Source organism: Trachemys scripta, chromosome 2 (genome assembly GCF_013100865.1).
Source record: "Trachemys scripta elegans isolate TJP31775 chromosome 2, CAS_Tse_1.0, whole genome shotgun sequence".
Classification (NCBI taxonomy): domain Eukaryota; kingdom Metazoa; phylum Chordata; order Testudines; family Emydidae; genus Trachemys; species Trachemys scripta.
The window spans coordinates 252,137,689-252,164,660 of record NC_048299.1 but is presented as its reverse complement, the minus strand read 5'-3'; the positions used below and the strand labels follow the sequence as shown (position 1 = coordinate 252,164,660).

Below are 26,972 nucleotides of genomic sequence, written 5' to 3'. Positions count from 1 at the left end.
ATGTATATAATTAAGTTTGATTTATGGAATACCAACAAAAAATCCCACAAAATACACTGACTCAATAAAATTATGTTAGGCCTCAATACTGCAAAGACAACTGAATGGGATGGACTCCTGTCCCCATGCAGAGCCCCACCAACTTCAAAGGGACTCTACATAGATGCAGGGGTCCACTTGCATGTTTCTCTTTGCAGAATCAAGGCCTTAGAATTTAAAATATGTTTACTAGAACTTGTACAGGTAGCTGCTCCCTACCATTCACAGCAGTTGGGTGCCTACGATCTGGGAAAAACCAGATTTCCGGCTGCAGTAGCTTTCACAGTCTATTGGAAAAAATAATCCAACCCAATGGTGAAAATCAATGCACAGGAACTGATGAAGAAAGCAACAATGGTTTCACCCACAATAATGATTAATAAACAAAAACAAAACAAAACCCCTATAGCCCAACAGAGTTAAGGTTGTGAACAGACATTAATCAATTTCAATGTCACAATTACAAACAATTTTTTTTTTTTTTTTTTTTTTTTTTTAAATCAAGCTTTTGAAAGTCAGGAAACTAGAACAAAGGCTGAAACTTGACTGAGCACTTCTAGACTTTCTGATATTTAGGTGTATTTATTTAAAGAGTACCATCTGACAGTGTTCCAACTCAATTAAAAAAAAAACTAACGAACATTGTTTTAAAATAACTACATATCTATTTACATCCTTAAATAGCTTAAAAGGACACCCCAATTTAGGCCTTAATCCTACAAACAAACACATGCTTAACTTTAAACATATGAGTAGTTCAATCAACTTCACTACAACATGAGTGAAGTTAAGCATATGCTTTTAGGATCAGGGCCTTAAAAATCAAACTTCTCTCTGAAAGAATTGCACCTACTATTGCTACAAGTAGTTCCTAATCTTACTATAAATAAATAAATTAAAATATGTTATTTCTCTATTTTTTCCTCTATGTTGACATGTGTATTTGAAGGCATTTTTGTTTAATTTCCCTTTTTATGTGACTCTCACACAGCAAAAGGAGAGAGGAAAAAACACTTAACACTAAACAAACTTTTTAAAACTGACTAGATTTTGAGTTGAGGATTTCCCAAAAAGCTTTGGCCTGATATTTTCGTACTAGAACTTGTATAGAGTTATTTGTTTTGTTTTAGGATTTTTTTCCCCCAAACACCATTTTAAGTTTACCTTTGTACTGATTTTTTAAAAAATCATATAGAATATCTTCACATACAAATTAAAGAATATATAAATCAACCTTCTAATCTGGGTTAAATAATGTGATCTATGTATAGACGGAGTAGGTTTACATGAATTCATGCATAGCAGAAGTGAGTGGAGCGATTACAGAAGTCTTTCCCCAGAAGGTAACCACTTCAATCAGGGAGAAAATGGAAGTTTCATCAGAAGCTCTACTCCTGCAGAATTCAGAAACATTTCTAGGCAAGTATTTAGCCATTTCAGGAGTTCTATCAGCTTTGCAGGAACCCCAATCCAAGTGGCTCTTTGGTCCTACTATAGGACCAGAGACTTTTGGTTTCATTGCCTCACTCTGCTCCTGCACAGCTAAAGGTCTGCATGAAACATAGCCAGGAACCCTATGAGATTTGTGAACATAGCGTGCTTGTTAAACATCATAGATTTTTTTTTTTTTAAACTTTCCTTGAAGTTTAAGTTTGCAACCTGCTCTAAAACCTTTTCCAAACTCTAAAAGGCTCTGCTCCAAAAGATAGGAATATAATCATTCCTCTAGCTGGACTACTATCCTGTCTCTAACAGTGCTCTAGCTAGAGCTGCCCCAGTGCTGAGGCATCCTAACATCTAGTTAGATGCTCTAACAGCATCACATATTTCAGAAATAGATGCAAGAAGCCCTTAGACAGTGCTCATAGAGACAGTTCTTCCTTACCCCATTGTCAGAAGTTGGCTCATGCCTTGAAGCATGAGGGTTTCTCTCTCTTCTGGTTTTCTTTATTTTTTACGTCCTTCCTAAAATAACTCTGGATGTTCTTGTTAGTCATACACATGTCCAATCCTTTTTTGAACCCTGCTTAACCGTTGTTCTCAATGAAATGGGGTAGGAATGTGTTCCAAAGGCTAACTTTGTGTGGTGTGAAAGTGTTTCCTTTTATCAATTTTAAATTTGCTCCCTATCAATTCAACTGAATAACTCTCATTCTTGTATTGAGAGAAAAGGTAAATAGAAATGTCTGATCTACCTTCTCTATACCATTTGTTCTTTTGTATACCTTTAACCTGTCCCCTCTTATTTACTTCCTCTCTAAAGCACAACCCCTGTCTTTTCAATCTCTTTTATATTAAAGTTTATCCATACTTCATCATTTTTGTCATCGATCTTTGATACCCGCACCACACACTTTTCACTGTATTTCTTTTTAGCTGTGGTGACCAGATATGAAAACTATTCCAAGAGGGAACATACCGAGTGTCTTCAGAAAAGAGTAAGGGGGGATTTGATAGCAGACTTCAACTACCTGAAAGGGGGTTCCAAAGAGGATGGAGCTCGGCTGTTCTCAGTGGTGGCAGATAACAGAACAAGGAGCAATGGTCTCAAGTTGCAGTGGGGGAGGTCCACGTTGGATATTAGGAAACACTATTTCACTAGGAGGGTGGTGAAGCACTGGAATGCGTTATCTAGGGAGGTGGTGGAGTCTCCTTCCTTGGAGGTTTTTAAGGCCCGGCTTGACAAAGCCCTGGCTGGGATGATTTAGTTGGGGTTGGTCCTGGTTTGAGCAGGGGATTGGACTAGACGACCTCCTGAGGTCTCTTCCAACCCTAATCTTCTACGATTCTAGGGAGTTTTTCCCCCCACACTTTCTATCCCAGTGCTGAGGGATCCTAACATTTTCTTTACTTTCTTGACTGCAAATGCATATTAAGCAGAGGTTTTCATTGAACTGTTCATGATGAGACAGCCAGAAAACCTAGGTATCATGAGGACAACAGAATAAGCCAAATTTTAAGTATCTCAACCATACTTTTTCACATATGACATATCACAAAAACAACATTTTAAAATTTTCTTCAAATAAATTCTAACTGATATTTTTAGGCTCATCTCTTACAGACCTGTACAATTTACCCCCAAGTTTTAAAAAAAAGCCCTTAATGGGCAGAAGGCCATTTGAGGAGCTTCAGATAGACTGGTTTGGTTTTGGCAAACAAAAGTCGGAGGATCACAATTAGGTTTATATGGAAAGCTAGTGACAAACAATTGTGGACTTGATATTGTAATTTAAAAAAACCCTGACAGTTGGTAAGTGTATACTCTGCTCTGAAGAGGTTTTCAGCTAAAGACTGGTTTTTTTCTTCCAGAAATTCAGAGAACAGATTTTTCAGATATGTTTTTAGGAGACAACTTTCAAAACATGCTTTAAAAAAAAGTTAAAAATAGGCATAAGAGACAGCCAGTATTGTTGTGTTATAAACCATACTATGTATACACAGCTGTAGAACATAGTCCAATTACTCACATTAGAGCACTCCATAATTTTGAATGTCAAATGAACATCAAGATGAAAGGTTTGAGTACAGTTTAACTATCATACACCTAGGCTTTGTTCTGCAGTTAAGAACTATGCAAATAACTAAGGGGAGAGGAAAAGATTAGAAGCAACTTGTATTTAAACAAAAGAATAGACAGTTTAATACATGAAACCATGTTATTTACCTGCATATTAACCTCTTAATGAAGGACAGCACTGCTGCCAGGCAAGTACAAATTTTAAAGAGCCGGAACTGTGTGATGGCCATGGCGAGAAACTTTGCCTGTAAAAAAAACAACCAAAAAATTCAAATTAAAATATCCCAGATGCATAATACATCTTTACATAGCTTTTAGGCCTGATTAGCTTCTCACTTACCCATTAGTAAATCAAGAATAACTCCACTGAAGACAATGGAGTTACACCAGTGAGGGGGGAGTCTATGCATTATACACATTATGTACGTACTATTTGTCATCCATTATGACATTTTATTGACTTTGTAGTAGTCATATAACAAATCCTTCAAATAAATAATCGGGGGGAGAGGGGAAGGTGGGGCCCAGGATACTCAGGCAAACAAAAAAAAATATGTAAAAGAATACCATCACATAAGTACTGTATGAGCGAACATATTTGTCAGTTTAAAAATAATTGCAATATAACTCTATACAACCAATCTATTTTAGATATGATTATTATTGCTACAGGTAGCTGCAGCCAAAACATGCTCACACAGTTCCTATGAACTGCAACAGGAACTCTAATCACAGAAGTTGGCCCTTGGAGAGCACGATGCCACCTTGAGCAATTGACTTTACCATCATAAGAAAGAACGATCCTAACAGGCCCCCCCATTTACACTACAGACATGGATGTCCCTTTGGTAATTGCACTGTTAAAATACACCTCTACCTCGATAGAACGCTGTCCTCGGGAGCCAAAACAAAAAAATCTTACCGCGTTATAGGTGAAACCGCATTATATCGAACTTGCTTTGATCTGCTGGAGTGCACAGCCCCTCCCCCCCCAAGCACTGCTTTACCGCATTATATCAGAATTCATGTTATATCGGGTCGTGTTATATCAGGGTAGAGGTGTATGTATTGTGGACAGGATTGTGCTGTAACCAAGTCACGAAACTGGGCTAGAGCCTTGGCGTTGGCTAAAACAGTTTAGAACATCTCAGAAACCGTCATTTCTCAGAGATGGTACTAATATAAGGGTTCTAGTCTCTCCAAAACCTTTAGACGGAGTATACCAAATTGATCTTAACAAATGTATTTTCATGAGTTACAGAATGTAGATTGGAATGAGCCACTACAACTCTGGTATATGAATATTCCCCTAGATCCCTCCACTCCCCCCCCAAAAATATATTTTTCTGAAGAAAAAGAAACAACTCAGACCACACTGAAAAAAAGCCATAAAGATTTATGAAATAAAACACAAAAACACATACTACGTCATTTGCTTCGGAAGCATATTTAGTCCTCAAAACAGAAAACAGTACACACACAATCCACGATTAAAAGTTTGCAATTCATCTACTAACTAGTTATGCCCATCATTTTACTGTATCTGCCCTAGTTACCAGTACACCATTACAGAAGAACGGTCAGACCAAGGGTCCATCCAGCCAAGTATCCTGTCTTCCGACAGTGGCCAATGCCAGATGCTTCAGAGAGAATGAACAGAACAGGTAATCACCAAGTGATCCATCCCCTGTCGCCCATTGCCAGCTTCTGGCAAACAGAGCTTTCTCAGCATACAGCCTACCACCATATTTTGGCCTACCCAATCCAATGTGTGTTAAAAACCACACGTGACTGAAGCTGAGCTGGGTGGGCAGGTCTTTTAAAAATTTACAACACCCTCAATGCAACTGTCCTGTCTTTTGTGATTTTCCTTAAACAATTCCCCATCATTTTATGTAATCAATTGTGGCCTCTTCCAAACACACACATTTGGGGTTGAAATTTAGATCTGCAATTGTAATTGCTAATAAACAAGGAACAAAAACTCAGGATTATAGCTCAGTTTCTTCTTCTGTTCAAATTTCACTTTAATGGACCTTTTATAATTAGGATCAGTCAACTTGCAGGTACTCGGCATGGAAGAACCCTCAAAGGAAGGAAAATGGCATGTCATCTTCCTCTGCTTGTACCGGTGAGGGCCTGCCAGACAGAGAGGTATCCTGACCCAGGAAGCTTCAATCCAGGCCCCGGTCCTGACTTGCTGGGAAAGTCACCTGCATGTCCCTGCCAAAGAAAGCCAGGTGGGGGAACCACTTGGTATAAGAGGTGTCCATTAGTGGAGTTCCTCCTAATGCAGATACGAGGTGGCTTGTCTGCGTAGCATCCAGGAGCATGAAGACTTCACTGACAGGATGCATATGGAATGTCTGGGATGGAGGAGGCTAGCCGACTACATGTGAAAAAAGCAGATTCAGAGAAGCCCTGCTCTGCAGGGAGGAGACTGGCTGCTTGCCACCTTGGGTCCCCTGTCCATTGAGATCAAGAACCAGTATGCTATACTAGTAACAGGAGTTGAGGAGCAGACCCCAATGGTTGAAGAAGAGGAACCACTTGCTCCCCAAACCAGGGAGACTCATGAACAGTAGACATAGGGTGGTGGGGGATCCCCTTCTGCGGGGGATGGAGGCATCCAGCTACCGACCAGAGATGATATTCTGCCTACGTGGAGCCCGCATCCGAGATGTTACTGAAAGGCTGCTGAGGCTCATCTATCCCTCTGACCGCTACCCCATGCTGCTCATCGATGTGGGCACTAATGGTACTGCCGGGTATGACCCTGAGCAGATTAGAAATGACTACAGAGCTTTGGGAGCAAGGGTGAAGGAGTTGGGGTGGCAGGCTGAGTGCTCGCCCATCCTCCCAGTTGAGGGTAAGGACAGGGACGTGTGCAACCTGGAGATAAATGCATGGCTGCATAGATACAGAAGGGGAGGGCAGCATGGCCTTGCAGTGGAAGAAGTTAGATACAGGGAATGTGCAGAAATTTAGGACATAAGACAGCAACTGTCTACATCATGCTAAAAAGGCATTCTTCCTTTTAAAAAGGTAGAGGAGTTTTATTTCATATATTACTAACCTGATTTCCTTCTTTGAAAAAATAATGAATTTTTAGATAAGGAGAATGGAGGCCTATCTTATGAGAGGAGACTGAAAGAGCTTGTCTTGTTTAGTCTAGCAAAAAGAAGGCTAAGAGAGGATATGATTGATCTCTATAAATACATAAGCAGGGTAAATACCAGTGAGAGTGAAGAGCTATTTAAGCTTAAGGACAATGCCTGCCATTACATTACCATATAAGAGACTGTCAAACAAAGAGGGGGTGATTCCTTCTTAAACCTCTCTCCCTGAAAAGGGAGGTTCTTAAAATGAAAGCCTTACTTAATACTTCATCTGTTTTTCCCTTATTTTCTTTATTTTAATAAAAGGTTACAAGAATTTTTAATGGTGTATTTGCCATGGTGTTAAGCAGGTCTCTGTATACCAAACCTTATTTAACATTGTTTAATGTGGGACAGTAACTGGGTTATGTCAACACCTTTAGCCAGTTTATTCCATCGAAATTAGAACAGCAGCTCTCAAACATTTATAACTAGTTCTTTTGGAAGTGTGTTATATTTTCTAGTCAAGCAAAAAAACCCTGATGTTTGGAAAAAGATTTTGCATTGAGGTTTATATTTGCATTTTTGTTTGTTTTGTTTTAAGTTCAGCCACACACAGTTATTTGTTGTGACTTGTAACAATGTGAGGAATCTGTTTGTAAAATTTACTAATTCTGGTTGATATTTTGAAGTTGTTCTTATGAAAAGTACTGTATTGTAGAATGCCTCTATGTCTATTCACCACTGTTGACAAGCCTGTAAGCACACCTGTCCCAGACTAGATATAGCGAAGAGTAGTTAACCTTAATGACTGTAGTCTGACCAGTCAGTAGTATGCTAAAGTTGGTTGGATTGGGGAGAAGCCACTTCCTTCAGCTTGTCTGTATGGGGTTCAGATTTGGAGAGTGAAAAATTACTAGCAGCAGGCCAAAGGAACCAGTTATTGAGATACATAAACTTGAGGGACTTGGAGCCACTCAGGTATCTTGGGGCAGGAGAGCTGCACAGACAGGCATGCTTTTGTAGCAGGGGAGGTTTGGTTTAGCTGTGGGACTAACCAAGGTCAAAGCAAGCTGACTGGGGGTGGGGGATGGGAAGAGAGCTGGAATGATGGAAATGACAAGCCATGTGCTGCAGATAAAGGACGGCCCCAGAAGACTCTGACCTCCAGCCCAAAGAATGGTCTGGAGCGGTGAGGAAAATAAGTCAGGGAAATACATGTAGGGTTTACTATTTTTGTATAGATCTCTGTATTTCTCATATAACTAAGTAAGAGAAATTGTGATTCAGAATCCTCTTGTCTATTGTATGTGACACCTATCACATGCCCTTGAAGAGTTAATGGGTAGGCCCAGAACACCCACACAACTGGAGTTCTGGGGGAAAGTGTATTGAAGGTACAAGGGAACCTGAGGGGTCAGCACAGGTAACGGGCTAAACAGTTGGACTGGGATGTCCCAACTCTCAGGAAGGAGTGCTAGACAGATGATGTGTGTGTGACAGGAACCCAAAAACAGGGGCAGTACAGTAACTCCTCACTTAACGTAGTTATGTTCCTGAAAATGCAACTTTAAGCGAAACGATGTTAAGCGAATCCAATTTCCCCATAAGAATTAATGTAAATGAGGGGGTTAGGTTCCAGGGAATTTTTTTTTCCCACCAGACAAAAAGATTATATATTATACATACACACACATATATACACACACACACAGTATAAGTTTTAAACAAACAATTTAATACTGGTATACAGTGATGATGATTGTGAAACTTGGTTGAGGTGGAGGAGTCAGAGAGTGGAATATTTCCCAGGAAATGCCTTACTGCTAAATGATGAACTAGCAATTGGCCGAGCCCTCAAGGGTTAACACTCACACTCTACAAGGCAGCAGGAATGGAGGGAGGGGAGACAGCATTGCAGACAGACAGAGACACACACTGTGTGTGAGAGAGGGAGAGATGTGCATTTCCCCTTTAAGTACACTGCCTTGTTAATTAGATTAGCTTGCTGAGACCGCAGCTGCTGTCAGCAAGCTCCCTCCATCCTGAGCCCTGTCGTGTGTATCCCCTGCTCTATGGAAGATGGGGTAAGCGGGGTGCAGGAGCAGGGGAGGGGGACACCCTGACATTAGCCGCCCTCTTCCTCTCTCCGCCCCCGTCCCCACTCACAGCAAGCAGAAGTCTCGGGGAACAGCTCCACGGCAGAGGGCAGGAGCAGCACATGGCAGTGGGGGGAGGGACAGCTGCAATTGCTAGCCTGCTGGGCAGCTGCTGCACAGGGAACTTAGGGGCGCGGGGAGCTGATGGGGGGCTGCCGGTCCACCCTGGTTCCAAGCCCCCACCAGCTAGCTGCAACGGGCTACTCTTCCTACAAGCAGTGGACAAAGCAGGTGGCTGCCAAATGACATTAGAAGGGAGCATTGTGCAACTTTAAACGAGCATGTTCCTTAATTGATCAGCAACGAAACAACGTTAAACAGGACGACTTTAAGTGAGGAGTTACTGTACCTGGATTCAGTTCAAACTCCAGGGTTTTAAAAACACACACGACCCAATCTGGTGAGTAGCCAAGAAGGGCACTTGTCTAGATCTGCGACATGACATCAAACAGAGAATTTGGGCTATATAAATAGTTTCTAAACCAATCAGCTACAGTTAGACTAAACTTCTCTAAATCAACTCCTGGTAAGAAGAAAAAAAGCCTTGTGATGCCTTCTTCAAACCATTAAAGAGCAAAGGACAGCTGAAATTCAATTATGTTATAGCATTTAAGCCTCTTTTCCTAGATTAAAGCTTTGAATGCAAGGAAGGTCTATTAAGACTCACAGCACTACATGAAATGATCCAATACTGTATTTAGGATGACTGTAACCTACAGTAACAATAACGATACCAAGTGAGACACAACATAAAGATTCAGAAGTATCAAATCCCTTAGGAATGTATGTTCAGCTGCCAGATGAATGGCATGAGTCACATGACAAATTGTTCTTAGTGTTATATAAATATTGCGAGGTGCTTGCAGTATGATTTTGGATCCAATCCAAATAAAAATATGCATGGCCTTTTGAAACTTGTAAGCCCCAGAAGGCCATGTATGTTGGTTCAGCAGTGGACAAACCTCCCTGAGGATAAGGTCTGTCCATTGCTAAAGGGCAGACGTGGGGCAGTAAAGTGAAAACAAAAGACAGGTCAGACTAGTGAGCTGCAGTACAGGAGAAGTGGTGCTCAGGAAGAACCTCATACCTCATTTACGGGCTTCATCTCAACTCCCTATACTGAACTTGTCTGCTTCCCTATCAACAGGGACTCCACAGCCCAAGAGATCGAAAGGTCCTAGAGGGAAACAGAACGGGGGGGTGGGGGAGGGAGTGCCTTTTGCTTCAATGGTGGCCTGGAACAGGTCTCTTTTCCACAATCCAGGGAGGTGTTGGGCCACCTCTATCTCATTTAACACCATTGTTTTTGAGGGAGATGTGAAGCTGACAGACCAGCTCAAACCAACGGCCAATTCGCTTGTGTATGAATATCAAAAAAGTGTTAAGTGTATTAATATGTATTCAGGCAAATTCAATTGTCAATAATGTTCAAAACATATGGTAGTTGTATTGTTTTCACTTGTCTATATCCTGTTTCTATTACATGACATTTACATTATGCATGCCCTAGTAATTAAATAACCCTAGATCAAAAGGTATGTTAATGTAAGAGTATATTCAGTTGTTAAAACTAATGGAATGTTACTTGTATTGTTTTTACTTATCTATTTCTATTATAAGTAAGACTAAGTTTATGTCACAGAGGTCACAGAAATCACAGAGGCCGTGACTTCCAAAGGCCTCCATGACATTTTCTGCTTCAGCCCCTGGGGCTGCAGCCAGCGGGTCCCTGAAAGGTTTGCAGTGGCAGGCGACAGCCTCCTCAGGGTCTCCCTGCAGGGTTCCAGCGACAGCCTCCTCAGGGGGCCCTCCTCAGGGTTCCAGCGACTGGGGACAGCCGAGCGGGGAAACCCTGCAGCTCCCAGCCACCATGGTGGCAGGGGAAATCATGGAGCCGCAGGAGCAAAAGTCACAGACAAGTCACAGCTTCTGTGAATTTTTGTTTATTGCCCATGACCTGTCCGTGACTTTTACTAAAAATAGCCATGATAAAATCCTTAGCCTTAATTATGATATAATGGCAGGCATTTACATTATGTATATCACCATAACTAAAATACCCATCAAATGCAATTGGAGCCTTGGAAATATGAATGAAGAACAGTGCTAACTTCAAAGCAAAGACCACTGTGTTCAACAATGGGAATTCACAGACTCAGTTTGCATTTCCTACTCATCATCAAAGGAAAGCCCACATGGGTAAAGATATTGTTCAGATTATTTTCTGGAGAAGAAGCTATAAATACTGATTTAAAGGATGGTCCTGTATCTCTGGACTGTTTGGATTCTAACCGGGTAGAATAACTGAACAAGAAGATGGAGATTCCCAGAATTACTCTGGGTACTGCTGAAAAGACCTTTGGGAAACTGGCAAATTACTATCTGCTATCATTTTGGATTTACAAACTTTGACTCACCTGATATTATATTTTACCAGCTTTAGTCTCTCAATGACTCTCATTCTTTTTCTTAGCTAATAAATCTTTAGTTAGTTTACTAGAGAATTGGCTGCCAGCATTGTCTTTGATGTGAGATCCAAAGTACCAATTGATTTGAGATAACTGACTGAATCTTTGGGATTAGGAGTAACCTGATGTAGTGTGACCATTATCACTAAATTCAGTTTGTCTAGGTGGCAGGATAGGCTGAGGTGCGTTAGGGGACTGTCTGTGGCTCCATGGTAAAACTGATAAAGTGATACAGGAGGAGTACACATTTGTTACTGGCTTGGTGAAATGTAATAATAAAATATAAACGCCAGTTTGGAATGTCTGCCCTTGTTTTCTGACAGTCTTCCCTGAGATAGACACTCACAATTGTGAGCCATTCCAGACAGCCGAACAAGAGGGATAGAATGTACGTGTGCGTTGTTCTTGCATGTTTCCCTAGTCTGCTAGGGAAAGCCGTTTTAGGGCCTTTAAAGCACCAGAAGAGAAGCTGAGTAACAGGAGAATGTACCAACAGTGTCTGGGGAGAGTGGAAGTTTGTGCTGGACAAAGGGGAAGTTCTGTATTGAAAGAAGAGGAAAAGTTAAGATTGCGAAAGAAGAAGAGGCAAAGTAACAGGGATGATAGAAGTAGTTTTATTGAGTGAGGTAAGGCAGAAAATAGAATATAGAGATACACTGATATATTATGAAGCATTGGAAAACATTGTAAATGTAAGAAGTTGTTAGTTTAATGACAGAATTAGAAACCACTCTCTAGCTGAAATCCCAACAGTGAACAACTAATGCCCACCTGAGATTTATACAGAGATACTTTGTCTTCCATCTTACTGACAGGCTTCAACTGACATTTACTGTCTATTGGCCAGTTGGGAGGAAGTACTTAGCATCAGAAAGATACTGAAGCAGCTCTGGTTGTCCAGCCTCCCCAAATTGTCACAACAGAGAATTTCAGGTATTTCCACCAATCCCTAGGACACATGATGCAGCAAGCAGAACCATTGGGAGCAGCTGTTTCTTAAATGGCTTAGCTTTAGTTAATATCATTGCATTTTTATTACTAAGAATCAGATATTTCTGCAGATTAGAAATTGTTTTGCTTTTAACTCCTCAATATTACCACCATGTGTGGAGGGTGGGATTGGCCTGCACCTACAACACTGCACCATCACTACCTAACGTATATTATATTGCTCTATTTAGGTCCCCTCCAGCCTCCGCCCCCTCCCCCCAAAAAAGAAGTCACTGAGCTCTTTTGGATTCGTACAGATATTAAATCAGGGCTGTAAAGCCCCTTTAATATACCATGCTCAATGACAGTCACTGAAAAGGCAGTGTACACCCTGTGTAGTGCATCCTCAAGTCGTGTCATTACCACATGTTGATATACCTCATTATACTTTTAACTGTTTGGACGACATTACTAGCTATTCTCTCCCTTGAGAACCTCCAAGTTGTTTGTTCTACTTTCTTCCCAAAAAGTGTAATGTTAACATTTCAAAATTGTAGTGGGGGCTTTTTTGTATAGCCATACACAACCTTTGCATCACTTCCTGCTTGAAAGGAGAGGCTGAGCACACTGCCACAATACAAAGACAACAGTTGTGTCAGAACTGATCGTATTCCAAATGAGCCACTGAAAATGGAAGACCTTAATATTCTTTTGTTTTCCTCTTTTACCCATTAATTTTTCATTCCAATCACCATTCCTAGTTACAATAACCCCCATTCCCTCAGCAACTGTATGAGCCAAACCAATGCAGAGTCCTCTAGCAACAGAAACTACTGACAGCTAACGATTATTACTGCAGGAAAGTGAAGGCTAACATGATAAGAAACATTAAAATGGTATTTCTGACAGTGACTTTATACTGCCAACTAGATTTTTTCAAAAAAGTCCCTCAATATCACCATGCACTGTAATACATTTTTGTATAACAAAGCTGACTCCTGGGTTGTATTTGATTAGTAAGGGCTGGTACTTTAGTCAGGCATCCCACTCAGGTACAGTCGGCAGGAGCACATAACAGGGAAATGCTTGCTTATTTGCTCTTGGTGGGGAGGCTGCTTGCCAATCAGTTTGTGTAGATGGAAAAACAGCAGGTATTAAAAGCCATGGGTTATTTATAGAATTTCCTTTCAACTACTTGTTTGATGCACTTTCTTGCAGTGTAACAATGGAAATTCTTCCCTTCTGAAACTGTTCTATGGATTCATATGCACAAGCAACATTAACTTTGATGTTTCCTGCCTTGAATACAAATTTAGTTTTTATATAATATCAGGCATATTAGGGGAGTTAGAAAGTGCTCATTCTCCTTTCCAGCAAGAGGGGAAGAGATTTCGAGTTTATCAGACACCTACTAGATAGAGCAATATGATAGGACAGCACTATGGTAGGAGGAATCCTAGTATCTTAACATTGCTTAGTGGCAGTGGGAAGAGTGAAGAGAATTAATCTTGTGGTTAGAGCACTGGACTGGGACTCAAGAGGTCTGGGTTTAGTTCCCATACAGCCACTCATCACTTAAAGTTGTCCCAGTTAACGTAGATCAGCAATCTAATAATGAACAATTAGAGAATATACTTGTTTGAAGTTGCACAATGTTCCATTGTAAGGTTGTTTAGCTTGCCCCATTCTGCACGCCTGGTGCTCCTGCCGTGGAGCGTGGTCTGGGGCTTGCCTGCTTCCCAGCTGGAATGCCGGGTGGGTGGAGTGGGGTAAACCCACATCCCAACCCTGCACCCCAGCAGGAGTGCTGGGTGGGAGGAGCGGGGCAAGCCCCCGCGCCCCGACCTCACTACGCCCCTGCCTCAACCAAGCTTCACAATCATCACTGGTGAGTACAGTATTGAATTGTTTGTTTAAAATTATTTAAATCTTATATTGTGTAAGTATACATGGTCTTATGTCTGGAAAAAAAAATTCCCTGGAACCTAGCCCCTCCCCCCCATTTACATTAATTCTTATGGGGAAATTGGATTCGCTTAACATCATTTCACTTAAAGTAGCATTTTTCAGGAACATAACTACAACGTTAAGTGAGGAGTTACTGTATTGTCAGTTTTCTTGTGTAACTGTGGGCAAGCTACTTAAGCTCTGTGCCTGGGTTCCTCATCTGTAAAACGGGGATAATATTTCCCCACTCTTTGTCTTGTCTATTTAGATTAGAAATTTTGGGGGAAAGGAACTGTTTTTTACTGTGTGTATGTTCAGCACTTAGCACATCGAAGCCCCAATTTAATTGGGGGCTTTAAGTATTGTTGTAATACATATAATAGCTCTCATCTGGACATTGGCTCCCATATATTTTATATTGGTCAACATTTTCACAGCATGATCCACCTCTCAATAGATTATCTTGTATATCACCTTTCTACCTTCATGATCACTAGGGCCACCTCTCCTCCCATCGGTGATCAAATAGCAGCAGTGACGTAACTACATCAGTTGCTTACATACCAAAGTAGTCTTATGAAATGTTTGATGTATTAGGCTTCTTTTACTGTGAGTTAGTAGTTGGAAACAAGAGTCAGTTGTACATGATCAGCCAGCTCTCTATAGACAGACACTTTGGAAGCTGCTGGGCTTGTAGGTTTAGTCCTCTGGATGTTACAGTAGGTGTCCGGGGAAGAGTGTCCCTAGATATTTAAGTGCACGAAAAAGGACTGATGAAATACATTAGATAAATATAGTATTGAATTAATAAGTTGAAGGAAGAATGGAGAGAACACACTATAGAGAGATTACATAAACATGAGAACAAAAGGCAAAATAAAAGGAAAGATGACAGTGACGACTGCAGAGGAAAAAGAAAGATACATTCTGACCTATACAGTAAAGGAGAGAAATGGAGCCAGGAAGGGAAAGATGTTAGGATAGCAGTGGAAGAGCAAACGTTAATAAACAAACATTAAATAGGAAGTTCACTGACAGAAGTAAATACAGTACAAAATTTGGTGAAAATGGTTTCTTTCCTTGGCTTGGGAGTCATGACATCGCACTTACTTGTATCTATTAGCCAGGATGAAAGGTAAGTTTTCCAAGCCCAATTTTTCTCAGTTTACTATATTTGTTTGCCCTATTGTAGCCAACTTAGCTGCTGCAATACATATCTGGTTAATTAAAGGAAGACACCTGATAGGACAGGAATTACCACATATTGAATATTTGGTTGCCCAAAACAAGTACTTCCTTTTATCACATGCACTTTTTCTACATTATTCCAAGGATGAGGCAGAGCAATGCTGAGAATCAGTCAAATCACAGCTTTTATGGTTACATCTACCTATCTGCCTTGATAGAGGCTTAATTAATTAATGCTTGTCAAGTGCTTTAGAATTCCTAGGTATTATTCTACTACAGCAGAATCTCAGAATGTGTGTGTGTGTAGGTTTTTATATTTATCTATCTATATAAATAAAAAACTACTAAAAGAATAAAGGAAAAGTTAAAAAAAAGATTTGACAAGGTAAGGAAATTGTTTCTGTGCTTGTTTCATTTAAATTAGGATGGTTAAATGCAACATTTTTCTTCTGCATAGTAAAGTTTCAAATTTGTATTAAGTCAATGTTCAGTTGTAAATTTTTGAAGGAACAACCATAACACTTTGTTCAGAGTTACGAACAATGTCCATTTCCAAGGTGTTCGTAACTCTGAGGTTCTTCAGCCATTGTTTAAGAAGTCGCCATAATTGTACATCTTCTGCTGCAGCTGCCCTAAATGCTGGAGACAAGTATAAAGTGCTTGTACATTAAGCGCAATTATGCAAAAGAAAAACACCTAAACTAAACCACATATCTACTTAGGTGTAAAATTTTATACATGTGAGATCAAGGAAATAACTTCATATTCCAAAAGCTTATACAGTAAGTAACTCCTCGCTTAATGTTGCAGTTATGTTCCTGAAAAATGCTACTTTAAGCGAAACGATGTTAAGTGAATCCAATTTCCCCATAAGAATTAATGTAAATAGGGTGGGGTTGGTTCCAGGGAAATTCTTTTCGCCAGACACACACACACAGTATAAGTTTTAAACAAACAATTTAATCCTGTACACAGCAATGATGATTGTGAAGCTTGGTTAAGGTGGAGGAGTCAGAGGGTGGGATATTTCCTAAAAAATGCCTTACTGCTAAATGATGAACTAGCACTCGGCTGAGCCCTCAAGGGTTAACACATTGTTGCTAATGTATCCTCACACTACAAGGCAGCACAAATGGAGGGAAGAGACACAGCATGGCAAAGAGATACAGACACACACACACCCCCCATGTGTCAGAGAGAGAGACACGCACTGCCCCTTTAAGTACACTGACCCTACTCTAAGTATACTGCAGTGGCTGCCAGCAAACTCCCTCCATCCTGAGACCTGTCGTATTCCCCACCCCTGGCTCTGTGGAGATGGGGTACAGGAGCAGGTGGACACCCTGATATTAGCACCCCTCTTCCTGTCTTCTCCCCACGTCCCCGCACAGCAAAAGGATGCTCCCAGGAGCAGCTCCAAGGCAGAGGGCAGGAGCAGTACACGGCAGTGGAGGGAGGGACAGCTGAACTGCCCGGCAATTGATAGCCTGCTGGGTGGCTGCCGCACAGGGAATTTAGGGGAGCTGATAGGTGGGCTGCTGGTCCATCCTAGTTCCAAGCCCCGACCAGCTAGCTCCAACGGGCTGCTCTTTCAGCAAGAAAGCATCTGGTGGCCCAGATTTGACCCGCAATCCACCTATTGACTACCGCTGGACTCAACAGAACAAATTCTGCCAGAATCACCTTGGACTACTCACTCAAATTCTCTGTCTCAGTTTGCCTGTCTGGGGAAAAAAAAAAAGGAAAAATACTTCTGCGACCGAGGAAGCATTTCAATGCCAACTGGCAGAGGGCCCACCTTACCATAATTCTCATCAGGTCTCACTCTCATTGCGTTGATTTGCTGTTGTCATAATCTGGATCTAAAAGGTGTCGTGTTAGGTGTCTTATGCAAACTGGAATACACTAGTCATTATTATTGTGTGATGTATGTACAGGTGATGCATAAAGAATCATAGATGCGTGCTGGAAATATGTTCCTAAAATGTGTTTGGCAGACAGTGCCTATGCACAGACTATCCTAGACAAAGGAATGTTGTTTCACAGGCCTGACTGTGTATCCAATGTAAATTAAGGAAGGGGATACCAAAGACAATGAAAAGCACATTTACAGGCAAGGTAATCATAACCATCAGGCGAGCATGTGAGGAATGATGACCACTTAAACTAAGATGGGTGATGGAGATTGCACCCACCGGATGCCTCGTGAAACCAGGACAATGTATTTGACAATGTAACCCAAGGCAAAAAGCCATTTTGGTATCTATCACTGAGGGGACAGCACCCTTCAAGCCTATGAAAGTTGGGCCCCCTGGTCTGGAGAACTAAGGATGCTAATAATTTCATGTAAATAAGCAAACTGCTTAGGCAAAGATCGTAACTTGCTAGAATTAAGTTTTAGTCACTAGAAAACATGGTTTGTTTTATCTCTTACACTCTTACTTGAAATCACTTACACCAGTGTTTTGTTATTTTTTTAAATTATTATTCTTACAAAGCCATCTCACTATGGTGTATTAAGCTGAAGTGTGGATCTCCAACCAAAATAACAGGGTGGCGTATATTCTGTCTCTTTGGAGACAATGAACTTGATAGCTTCTGAGAGGGTCCAGTGAGAAGGACTGGACACCGCAGGGGAGACGATTTGGGGGAGACTTGGGATTGGAATGGATGTTGGTTCACTTGGCAAGGAATAACAAGGCTGGTGGAAGGCACGGTGAGCCCATTGTGCGGTGAGCATGCTGATGGTGTCAGGACTTTGAGACAAAGCTACACAGCACAGAACCCACCCAGGATTACAGGGCAGGTAGTAACACAACTGGTCTGGATGAAAGTGTCCCAAAGTGTAACATCCCTTCTGCCTGCTATTGTTGAACATTGTAAATACTCTAGGACAGGAACTGCTATCTTCTACATTGCTAATTATCTTGACAATCTAGAAGACAAAAATCTTTTTAAAAATAAATAAGTGATAAGTCACTGAAACATCTAAAAATAGTAGTAGTTACCTTAGATCAGTGGTCTCCAAACTTTTTACGCCCAAGATCACTTTTTGAATTTAAGGGCAACCCAGGATCTATCTGGCCCCTTTCCCAAAGCCCCACCCCGCTCACTCCATCCCCACCTCTCTCCGTCGCTCACTGTCTCCCAACCTCACACACTTTCCCTGGGCTGGGGCAGGGGGCTGGGGTTCAAGAGGGGGTGTGGGCTCTGGGCTGAGCCTGAGGTAGGGGCTTCGTGTGCAGGAGGGGGTGCAGGCTCTGGGCTTGGGCCAAGGGGTTCGCAGTGTGGGAGGGGGCTCTGGGATGAACCTGGAACAGGAGGTTGGGGTACAGGAGTGAGTGGGGGGTGCAAGCTCTGGGAAGGAGTTTGGGTGCAGGATGGGGCTCTGGGCTGGGGCAAAGTGTTGGGGTGTAGGAGGGAATATGGGGTGCTGGCTCCAGGAGGGGACTCAGGGCTGGGGGTGCAAAAGAGGGTTTGGGGTGCTAGCTCCAGAAGGAGGTTGGGGTGCAGGCTCCAGCCATGGGGCACTTACCACGGCAGCTCTTGGGTGGCGGCACAGCGGGGCTAAGGCAGGCTCCCTGCCTGCCCCGGCCCCACTCAGGCACATTGGCACCTCCTCCCCATCATGAGCCGGGCCACCTCCCCACCCTGCCAGCCAGTAGTGCACCACATGGCCACGCTGCTCTCAGAAGGGGCCAACAAGAAAAGTGAAGGTCCATTACTTAGCAGGAAAGGAGAGCTTATAATGGATGACACCAAGAAGGCAGAGGTGTTTAATTCCTATTTTGTTTCCTTCTTCACCAAAAAGATTAACGGTGACCGGATACTAAACACAATTAATATTAACAACAAGGGGAAAGGAACACAAGTCATAATAGGGAAAGAACAGATTAAAAACTATTTAGATTCATAGATTCCATGGCTGGAAGGGACCATTGTGATCATCTAATCTGACCTCCTATGTAATATAGGCCATAGAACTTCCCCAAAATAATTGCTAGAGCATATATTTTAGAAAAGCCTTCAATCTTTATTTAAAAAATATCAGTGATGAATACTCCACCACAACCCTTGGTAAACTGTTCCAAGACAAGTTAGATGTATTCAAGTTGACAGGGGCTGACAAAATTAAGCTTGGGAAACTTAAAGAACTAGCTGAGGCAATCATCGAGAACTCATGGAAAACAGGTGAAGTCCCAGATGATGGGAGAATGGCACCTATCTAAGGGGGGGAAACAAAGAGGACCTGAGGAATTATTGATCAGTCAGCATAACTTTGATACCTGGACAGATACTGGAACAAGTTATTAAATAGTCACTTTGTAAGCATCTAGAGGATTATAGGGGAAGCTGTAGACTTGATTTTCACACTATCACATATGACATTGTCTACACAAAACAAAAACTAGGGGTCACCTAATGAAATTAATAGACAGCAGGTTTAAAACAAAAAAGGAAGTACTTCTTCACACAAAACACAGTCAACCAGTGGAACTTATTGCTAGGGGATGCTATGAAGGCCAAAAGTGTAACTGGGTTCAAAAAAGAATTAGATAAGTTCCTGGAGAATAGCTTCATCAATAGTCAAGATGGTTAGGGCCGGAACCCCATGCTCTGGATGTCCCCAAGCCTCCGACTGCCAGATGTTGGGACTGGATGACAGGAGACAGATCACTCAATAATTGCCCTGTTCTGTTCATTCCCTCTAAATCATCTGCCATTGGCCACTGTTGCAAGACAGGACACTGGGCTAGATGGACCATTGGTCTGGCCATTATGTTAGATGAAATTACTAAGGTAGATGCACAACTGGTTAAAAGACCATGCTCAAAAAGCAGTTATCAATGCTTTGCTGTCAAACTGGGAGGGTGTATCTAGTGCGGTCTTGCAGGGGTCAGTCCTGGGTCTGGTACTATTCAATATTTTCATTAATGACATGGATGATGGAGTGGAGAGAATGCTTATAAAACTTGAAGATGACAGTAAACAGGATTTCAAGCACGGAGGATAGGATTAAATTCAAAATGGCTGAATAAATTGGATAATTGGGCTGTAATCAACAAGATGAAATTCAACAAAGACAAGTGCAAAGTACTATAATTAGGGAGGAAAAAAATCCACTGCTGAAATAAAAGAGGGGGAAATAACTGGCTAGGCAGAAAAGGCTTTGGTGGTTATAGTGGATCACAAATTGAACACAAGTCAACAACATGACGCAGTTGCAAAAAAGGTTAATATTCTGGAGGTGTATTAACAAGAGTGCCACATGTAAGACATGGACGGTAATTATTCAACTCTGCTCGGTGCTGGTGAGGCCTCAGCTGGAGTACTGTGTCCAGTATTGGGCACCACACTAAGAAAGTTGTGGACAAACTGGAGAGAGTCCAGAGAGCAGCAGTAAGATTTAGATTTAGAAAACCTGACCTCTCAGGAAAGGTTTAAAAAACCTGGTTATGTTTAGTCTTGAGGGGAAAAAAAAGACTGAGGGGCAAAATTGATAGCATTCAAGTATGTTAAAGGTTCTTACAAAAAGGATGGTGATCAATTGTTCTCCATGTCCACTGAAGGTAGGACAAGAAGTAATTAGCTTAATCTGTAACAAGGGAGATTTGGGTTAAATATTAGGAAAATCTTTCTAACTTTAAGCATAGTTAAGCACTGGAATAGGCTTACAAGGGAGGTTGTGGAATTCAAAACATTGAAGGTTTCTGAGCCTTGTTTGGACAAACACCCACCAGGGATGGTCTACCTTGGTTATGCCTCAGCATAGAGAGTTGGACTAAATGACCTCTCGAGATCCCTTCCAGTCCTACAGTTCTATGATTATACAAAAATATAGTATCAGACACCTGACCCAGAAGCCACATTACATCACTTGAGCTCTGTGGCCCATATCCAGACACTCCAGAATCAAAGCCTTCTTTAAACCAATAAATATATTAAGTTCTCCAATTGACATGATGGGAAGGAAACCTGTGAAACAGGAAATGATTGTACACGGAAGAATGACAGTCTTCCTAAATCGGCAAAGAGACAGCCTGAAACAAAAGCTGCAAGAGGGGTGGTCCCTTCTATCCCTCTTTATTTAACTGGGGTGTAAAGTCTGCACCCTCGTCATTACTGTAGTTTACAAGTCAACATTCACTATGCAACAACTGATACTAGAGTTTGCGGGCGGCACAGGGAAGGAGACCGGAACAAAGCCCAAGACACTCAATAAGGAACAGTGGTGGCAACTAAACACCTCGAGGTCACATGCTCCCTTGTCTCTCCGCCCAAGACCCCTGGCTACGCCAGCTGGAGCCCTGCTGTGGGCTAGGGACCTAAGCACACCCACTAGTCCATGGGCTGTGCTTGGCACAGGGGTCCCCGGGCTGGCACTAGGGATGCTGAGCAGGTGTGTGTGTGTGTGGGGGGGGGGGGGGGGACTCCCAGCCCAACAATGGCACGTTCACCGCTACATCGGCAGCAGCCGTTAGAGGCTAGTAAGGGACCAGCAACCCCCCCCCCCTCCGGAAGAGACAGGCCTAGGGGCTGAATGGGGCACGCGAACCGTGCGCCCCAGCCACCGGACCCGGAAGAAGAGCCCGAGGCAGCGAGTGAGCGACGGTCACGGAACCGGGGTGAGGGCTGCGCGCGCAGCGCGTTCTCTAACTCACCTGCCCAGAAGGGAGGGGGCTCCGGAGGGCGCAAGGCAGCTCGAGCCGAGGGGGGCGCGCGCTGCCGCACCCAGAGCCGCTTCCCTCTCCAAGCGCGAGCGCCCCTCATTCAAAGCTAGGCGCGCGCTCCAGCGCCGCTGCCATGGCCCCCCGTGCCCGCCACCTCGGCCTCCTGTCACCTGAGACTGTCCCGCCCCTTCCGGCCACGCCCCTTCCCCAGCCTCCTCCAACCGGCGCGAGCTGAAGGCGGGGACACTGCGCGGAGAAGGGGGCGGGGCAGGAGATGGTATTGGAGGACCCCTGGCCTGAGGCCCTAACTCATCCTGGGCAGCTTGCGAGCTGCCTGACACGCACCGCCTGGGGACTACAGGCGCGTGCCGCCGCTATGCGCGCCCCACGTGGGGAGGCATAGGGCGGGTCGAGCTTGGACCTACTCTCGCTGCGCCTCAGTGGCAGGCTGGGAGCGGAGCCAGCCTCTTTATCGCCCAGTGGCTGCTACGTAACGAGGCGGTTGGAGGCTGGAAGTGGCCGCGCGAGCGCTGCTCCCCCAGGGCGCGTCGAGGAGGGACCCAGCGTTCAGCCCAGTTCGCCCTTGTGCCCCCACGTGTGCTGGGCCCTGCGCTACCCGTCACCGCCCGCGCCGGGCTTGGCCGCCACGGCTGCGCGGAGCTGAGGTGTCCCGTGTGAACTGTGCCAGTTCGAGCAGCGCAGCTCAGGTCCCTCGTGTGAGCGCATCCGCAGTGGTGCTGGGCCCGGGGTGGTTCGTCGCCCTCTGTTTAAGGAAACCGGCTGCTGCCTCCGCTCTGGGAATTGAACAAGTTTGACTTGGGGTGTAAGAGCGGTGTGTAAACTTACATGAAAATCGAGGCATGTTCCCAGGCTGCCTGCTAGCCATTTCCCATTAATAGGAATAAACATGAAGTCACTAAAAATTACCCTAGTCAGAAACCTAAATTTCTGCAGTAGATGCCTTTAACGGTCTCACCACATCCAGCATTAGAGCTTGCTGCTGTCTCAGTGTCCTCACTCACAGATCTCAGAGCCATCCCATGTACTCGTGCAAGTCACAAATATCCCGTCCCTGATCTATGGTATTAAAAGTTTAACAAAACAGATGTTCCACAACCTGACTCTGAATCTTGTGTTCAATCAAAGCCACTGGCACAGGACACCATAGTCTGTTGCAGTACTCAAACTTTTTTTTTTCCTGCGGACCACTTGAAAATTGTAGAGGGTCTCAGCAAACCACTTAATGATCTTTCCAAATGTTTGTACTGTTAGCTAACTATTGTAACTACTCTGCGCTAGTTAGGCCTCAACTGGAGTATTGTGTCCAGTTCTGGGCATCGCATTTCAAGAAAGATGTGGAGAAATTGGAGAGGGGCCAGAGAAGAGCAACAAGAATGATGTAAGGTATTGAGAACATAACCTATGAAGGACTGTACTGGAGAGCTGGAAACTGGTGCTATGACCGGAAAGGATCCCACACTGGGGGGAGGGATTGATGCCTGGGAGTCCGCATAGGCGATGATGATCTATGCTGTGGCGAACTCTGGTGGGAGGCCTGACGGTACCATGGGTACAGGGATCGGGATCACAACTTAGGTGTCCCGTGCCTTGCAGGTGGAGACCTTGGTTTCAGGGACCTGTGTCTTCTAATCGGGGACCAAGGCTACAGTGCCGGGGTCCAGGGCCGCGGTGATGGGGACCAACGCCTCTAGTCCGAGGATCAGGGACACTCCGCTGCTTTACGGGTCGGTCCCATAACCAGCTTGCCCATAGATGCTGGGGCCTTAGCCGGATCCATTACCTGGCTTGGTGTCTGCGGTGCCGGTTGGCCTACTTGCTCTTTGGCCGCTGGGCCAGCTTCGGGCACAGATGACCCTACTGGGGCCGAGACCCCCTGCCGCTCCCAGGAGTTGGAGATGGGTCCCTGGATGGACTAGGGGGGCTGACTGCAGCGGTACCCCTGAGCAGCTCCGGGGCAGGCATGTGGCTGACATAGGTCCTCTGCCCGAAGCCTCCTTATTCTGCAGTGTTGGCAGGCCTGTCAACTTTGAGTGCTTCTTAGGCACCAGGGAGGAGGAATGGTGCGGGGAGGGTTCTAGTGCCAGTGGTGCGCTGGGTGCCGATGCACCAGGCGTGCAGTCCGACCCAGAGGGCAATAAGGTAGAACAAAGCACAGTCTCCATGAGGCGGGACCTCAAGCAGATATCCCACTCTTTGTGAGTTTGAGGGCAAAAGTTTTTGCAGATCCTGCACTTATCTTTTCTGTGGGACTTCCCCAAGGACTTTAAACAGCTCTCGTGGGGGTCACTAATGGGCATCGGCCGCTGCACGATGAACATGGCTTAAAGCCTGGGGAATGAGGCATGCCCCGCTCCAAAGCAAAGTCCCAGCCGGAACTCTACTAAACAACTACTCCAACACTTAACTTAAAGGTCTAACTAAGTACCTATCAACTAACAACAAAGGAGACAGAACAATGGACTATAAGAACTGCTAATGCTCTTGGGATGCAAGAAAAGGTGCTCCAACTAATCATCACAGGTGGTAAGAAGGAACTGAGAGGATGTAGGGTTGGCAGCTTCTCATATACCAGCACACGAGCGCAGCACTCAAGAGGACACTACACTCGACCCTATGGGTACCACTAAGGCAAAAATCTCTGACTGTGTACGTGGACACGCACACACCTTAAATGGACATGAGCAAGCACTTAAAAAAGAATAAGTGCTTAACTCTGATTACTTTTTTTTTTCTGGACAGCACTTTTAAGTCATCACATATCTGTATATTATCAGATCATTAAAGTGCCAGTTGTGATGGAAAGGACACTAGGAACTGTATTGAGTCTATTACTTAATTTCACATACCAGCTGCTGAATATCTAAAATGGTTGCTACTCTCTGGGATCCAGATGTTTCCATAGCCCTTAACCATTCAGCCCCAAAGGCGCCCAAACCCCATGTTTTAGGATTTTTTAAAATATATGCAGAAATCTAAAAGTGTTTCATTACACTACATAGCAAAGTTATTTTGTGAGTAACTGAACCTAATACTATCAAGTTGCATGACAAGGAGCAAATTATAATGAATCCTGTAGTACACTGTCAGATATTGGCTGACTGGAGCAAAGATGAAGAAACTTTGAGTTGGCAAAACAATTTCTATGAACAAAAAATGACATTTAGCATTCTATTATATATCTACAATTTATACATTTGTAGAAAGTAGCTACCATTTGTTTACTTTACCTCATTACACATTTGAAATGTGCCCATCACCACAGAGTCTAATTTGACACACATTCTTTTAAAACAAAACCTCAATGGTATTTCATATTTAACAGCTAATCCTACTAGAACACCATTGTTGCTGGTTGCTTTATCATTTGGTTTTCAGTACAGCATTTTAGAGTTTCTCTGATATAATCCAAACACACATTTAGCAGTGACTTGAATGACAAGAATTCCTTTTTCCAGTTCTCAGATTCACGTGGCTTCTCTTTATAAAAAGGAATTTGATCAACTGCCTCATTCATCTCCTGATTGCTCCTCCTCCATTCACTTCTGCCTCTCTGATTATCTCCTGAGTGCACTGCTAACTCAAACTGAACATGGCAAAAGCCAAACACTTCTTCCCTCCTGCAAGCCCTCCGCATCATCATCCTTGCTTATGGTCATTTTAGTGTTTTATTATTGTAAGTTTTCTCTGCACTGATTTCCATGCCATATTTTGCGGAGGTTTCATCCATCCTTTCACAAGGTTGGCAAGCTAACGTGATGGGATCAGCTCACATATCACTGTCAGTAGACAAGAGCTGGAGACAGTGAAACAGTTCAAGTATTTGGGGCAATCATCACTGATGAAGGATCCAAGGCAGAAATTTGGGCAAGAACTGCACAAACAGCAGCAGCAGCAGTGGCAAAGCTAAAGCCAATTTGGAGGAATAAGAACATCTCCCTGAAATCCAAACTGAAACTGCTGCATGCATTAGTCATCTCCATTTTTCTGTATGCATGCGAGACATGGACTCTTACGGCAGAACTTGAACGTAAAATACAGGTTGTAAAGATGAGATGCTTCCATAAAATCTTGGGCATCTCCTACTTCGACGTCACTAATGAAGAGGTCCGCAACATCATCACCCAATACGCTGGGTCATATGAAGACCTAATGTGATGATTGTGAAGAAGTGCAAGCTGACGTGGTACGGCCATGTAACAAGATCATCTGGCCTATCCAAGATCATCCTCCAAGGGACCGTACAGGGGAAGAGAAGAGGAGGTAGACAGAAGAAGAGATGGATTGACAAAATAAAAGAGTGGACAGGAATGGACTTCGCAGAGACTCAAGCACTGACACACAATCGTCAGGGATGGTGACAATTGGTTGATTGCTCATCAATGGTGGTGCCCTAACGACCAATGCGATTATGGGAGTGATGATGATTGTAAGTTATTTCAGCACAATTATTTATTGTTTTAATTTGTGTCTGTTCTAGTCAGAATTTTAGATTCATCAGCTTGATGAAAAAGAAAAAAATTGCCAGTATGTAGTATCTTTATCCAGAAGGGCCTCAGTATATGAAGTATACTGAAGCATATCTGGATCTCATTCACCACTGAAATGCTGTCAGGGTGAAACACTGCAGTTGTTACGCAGCAGTAACAGCATTTCTTTTTAACTAAAGAAAGAAGTTAAAGCATCTTTTGGTAAAGTTGGAATGTGGATCCAGGTTCAATTATTATCCAGAAGTCCTATAAATTATATACCTAAAAAAACTCCAAAGAAAGCACTTTTTGTAACTTTCTATCACCATATGGGATATTGGTTAAGTACTTGGTGGGAAGAATGTCATCAACAGAATTTTGTACAGAGTCCTTATTTTCCTTGGTGCTATCCAACTATTAACCATACAAACAGGATTTATACAATAGAATACTGTGTTCTATTGT

At 43.3% G+C, this 26,972-nt stretch overlaps 1 protein-coding gene across 1 annotated transcript in view; it reads right to left on the bottom strand.

Annotated features, from left to right (window-relative positions):
- Window positions 1-22,215, bottom strand: part of EBAG9 (estrogen receptor binding site associated antigen 9) — a 43,970-nt gene extending 21,755 nt beyond the window's left edge. Inside the window, exons 1-2 of the mRNA XM_034763494.1 lie at window positions 22,012-22,215; window positions 3,707-3,804 (exon numbers count right to left, since the gene is read on the bottom strand). Coding sequence (XP_034619385.1) covers window positions 3,707-3,789 — 83 coding nt within the window. The 5' untranslated portion in view covers window positions 3,790-3,804; window positions 22,012-22,215. The remainder of the gene's footprint in view (window positions 1-3,706; window positions 3,805-22,011) is intronic.
- Window positions 22,216-26,972: the final 4,757 nt, after the last annotated feature.